Source organism: Penaeus monodon, chromosome 33 (assembly GCF_015228065.2).
Source record: "Penaeus monodon isolate SGIC_2016 chromosome 33, NSTDA_Pmon_1, whole genome shotgun sequence".
Taxonomy (NCBI): Eukaryota; Metazoa; Arthropoda; class Malacostraca; order Decapoda; family Penaeidae; genus Penaeus; species Penaeus monodon.
Genome location: NC_051418.1, coordinates 16917254 through 16919554, shown reverse-complemented (window position 1 = coordinate 16919554; position 2301 = coordinate 16917254). Strand labels below are relative to the sequence as shown.

The 2301-nt window shown below is 47.6% G+C and overlaps 1 protein-coding gene across 1 annotated transcript in view; it reads right to left on the bottom strand.

The window, feature by feature from the left end:
• LOC119594102 (cocaine esterase-like) overlaps positions 1–2301 on the bottom strand; it is a 7735-nt gene that overhangs the window by 3459 nt on the left and 1975 nt on the right. The window contains exons 3-7 of the mRNA XM_037943160.1: positions 2051–2182; positions 1697–1850; positions 1149–1334; positions 526–719; positions 79–262 (exon numbers count right to left, since the gene is read on the bottom strand). Of these exons, the coding sequence (XP_037799088.1) occupies positions 79–262; positions 526–719; positions 1149–1334; positions 1697–1850; positions 2051–2182 (850 nt within the window). The remainder of the gene's footprint in view (positions 1–78; positions 263–525; positions 720–1148; positions 1335–1696; positions 1851–2050; positions 2183–2301) is intronic.

Below are 2301 nucleotides of genomic sequence, written 5' to 3'. Positions count from 1 at the left end.
AAGAGGCAGAGAAAGGGAGGGATGAATAGAATGATAGCAAGACAGATACAGGACAGACCGACCGACAAAGCATCTTACACATGTCGACGAGGTAGCCGCCGACATCCCTTGTGATCCCCAAGAGGACTGGCACTTTGTGGAAGTCTCCCTCCGTGAGTGCCTTGAGGGGGTGCTGGGAGAGGAACAGGGTTGTCTCGTGGGCGTGGGCGGGCTGCTGCACGACGGGACCTAGCCTGTGGTTGCCAACAACTGGGTCGCGGGCCTAAGGGCGCGGATAGCCACAAGTATTAATCTAACAATGTGTGTGGGTTTATGAGCGTAGTCAATTTCTGTTTATATGCAAGAAAGTTAACACTCATTAATAGTAGAAATGACAAAAACTTCTTCTGAGATATGTTCGTAATAATCTGAAATATATTTTGGTTAAAACAAAAATCACTACCTACTTCAGCATTCAGTTATCAATCCACATCGTATTTCACACCAAAAACAACATCGAAATAATGAAGGAAAAAACGAACCCACCTCCAGCAGCATTTGCACGGCATCCAGCAACTCGTCCTTTTCGACTTCTTGGAAGCACTGGACGAGCAGCGCCGGGTCGTAGGCCGGGCACTTGACGTAGTTGGCCAGAATGAGGAGGAACCTGTGGTGGCGCGTGAGGAGAGCCCAGGGGTTCAGGGGGGAGCCGGACAAGGACATCACTCGGTGGAACAAACCTGCGAGATATTAGCTATGTTACTTATCAAATTGCGTGCGCGGCAAAAGCGTGATAGGGTGAAGAAACGATCGCATGGGAAATGAAATGATATTAGCTGTGAATGTGATAATACTAACAATGCATTATGTAGCATTAACAGTGAATTAGATAGCGACAGCAATCAATTTGGTCGTATTAGCAGGGGAAAAGGTTCACTGCGACGGATGAAGAGAAAGTATAAATTAATTACATCTCTTGCCTTATATCATTCTCATTTATACATATTTTAGGCATTAGCAATGTTTTTAATCATATTAGTGTTATGTCGTATCATTAGATACATAGCTACGAAAATTTGTAATTCTACTGGGAAAAAACATCTACGAAAACTCAACTACCAGGACACAGGGAAATTACCTCGGAGAGAAAAGGCGCCCTCGTCACTTACCCTCCGATAACGGAGACATCATGTGGTAGAGAGCTGCCGCGCCTCCTCCGCAGTCCCCGGCCAGGGTCACTTGGTCAGGGTTTCCCCCGAACGCCCTAATGTTATCCCTGACCCATCGCAAGACTTCGACCTGGTCCAGCATGCCAGCGTTGCCTGAACTGTGACCGGTGCTTGACGAGAAGAACCCTGTAGTGGATTTCGGTCGTGTTGGTTCGATTTTTGTAATCCTCGTACATACTAAGGAGTTACATGAGTGTTGGCCATGTTGGTGACATATGCACTCAAAAGTAACATTCGACCGCTAAACACATATTTACAGTACATACAAAAGATACCTCCGGAACAAAACGTGATACGGAGACAAAATACGAAACAAAGAAAGGGAGCGAGAAAGAGGAAGAAAAGGGAGATGCGAACCGACTGAGAAACTGAGAAACGGAAAGATAGACTGAGAAACGGACAGATAGACAGAAAAGGAGTGACAGATATAACCAGGCAGACAGGCAGTCGGAATAACCAAAGCAGCAACTGTAAGCAAAAAGGAGTACCGAGGAACCCAAGGCGGTACTGCGGCACAACCAGGACGAGGTCGCGGTCCATGACATAGGAAGGGTCGATGTTCGCGGCGCCCCCGACCACGAAGCTGCCGCTGTGCAACCATACCACCACGGGCATGCTGACGTTTTGGCCTTCGGCGGGCATCTGCATAAAGGGACTTTGTTTGTTCATTTGTACATGGTGATGTTTAAGTTGTCTTTATAAGCCAGGCTTCTTGGTTTGATGCAATGGGAATCTTTAATTTCTCCTTCCACCATTCCATATAGATCCTGTTTTTCATCTTTATTCCTTTCTCTTTTCCCTCTTTCCCTCGATTCCCTCTCCCGACCCTTCTCCACGCCTACCTTGGGCGTATAAACGTAGAGGTTGAGGCAGTCCTCTACGCCCGCGACAATCCCGAGGGCGGCCTGGGCACAGGGTTCGCCGTCCTTCGTGGCATCCAGCACTCCCTCCCACTCCATCCCTGGCACCGTGGGCTGTGGGCGCATGGAACGAGGTTGACGTCGCGAATACGGTTCATTAAAACACTGTTTATTCTTTATTCTTTTAAGGCATCTGAGAATTTGGGATGACTAGCAGCTTGATGATTTTGAAG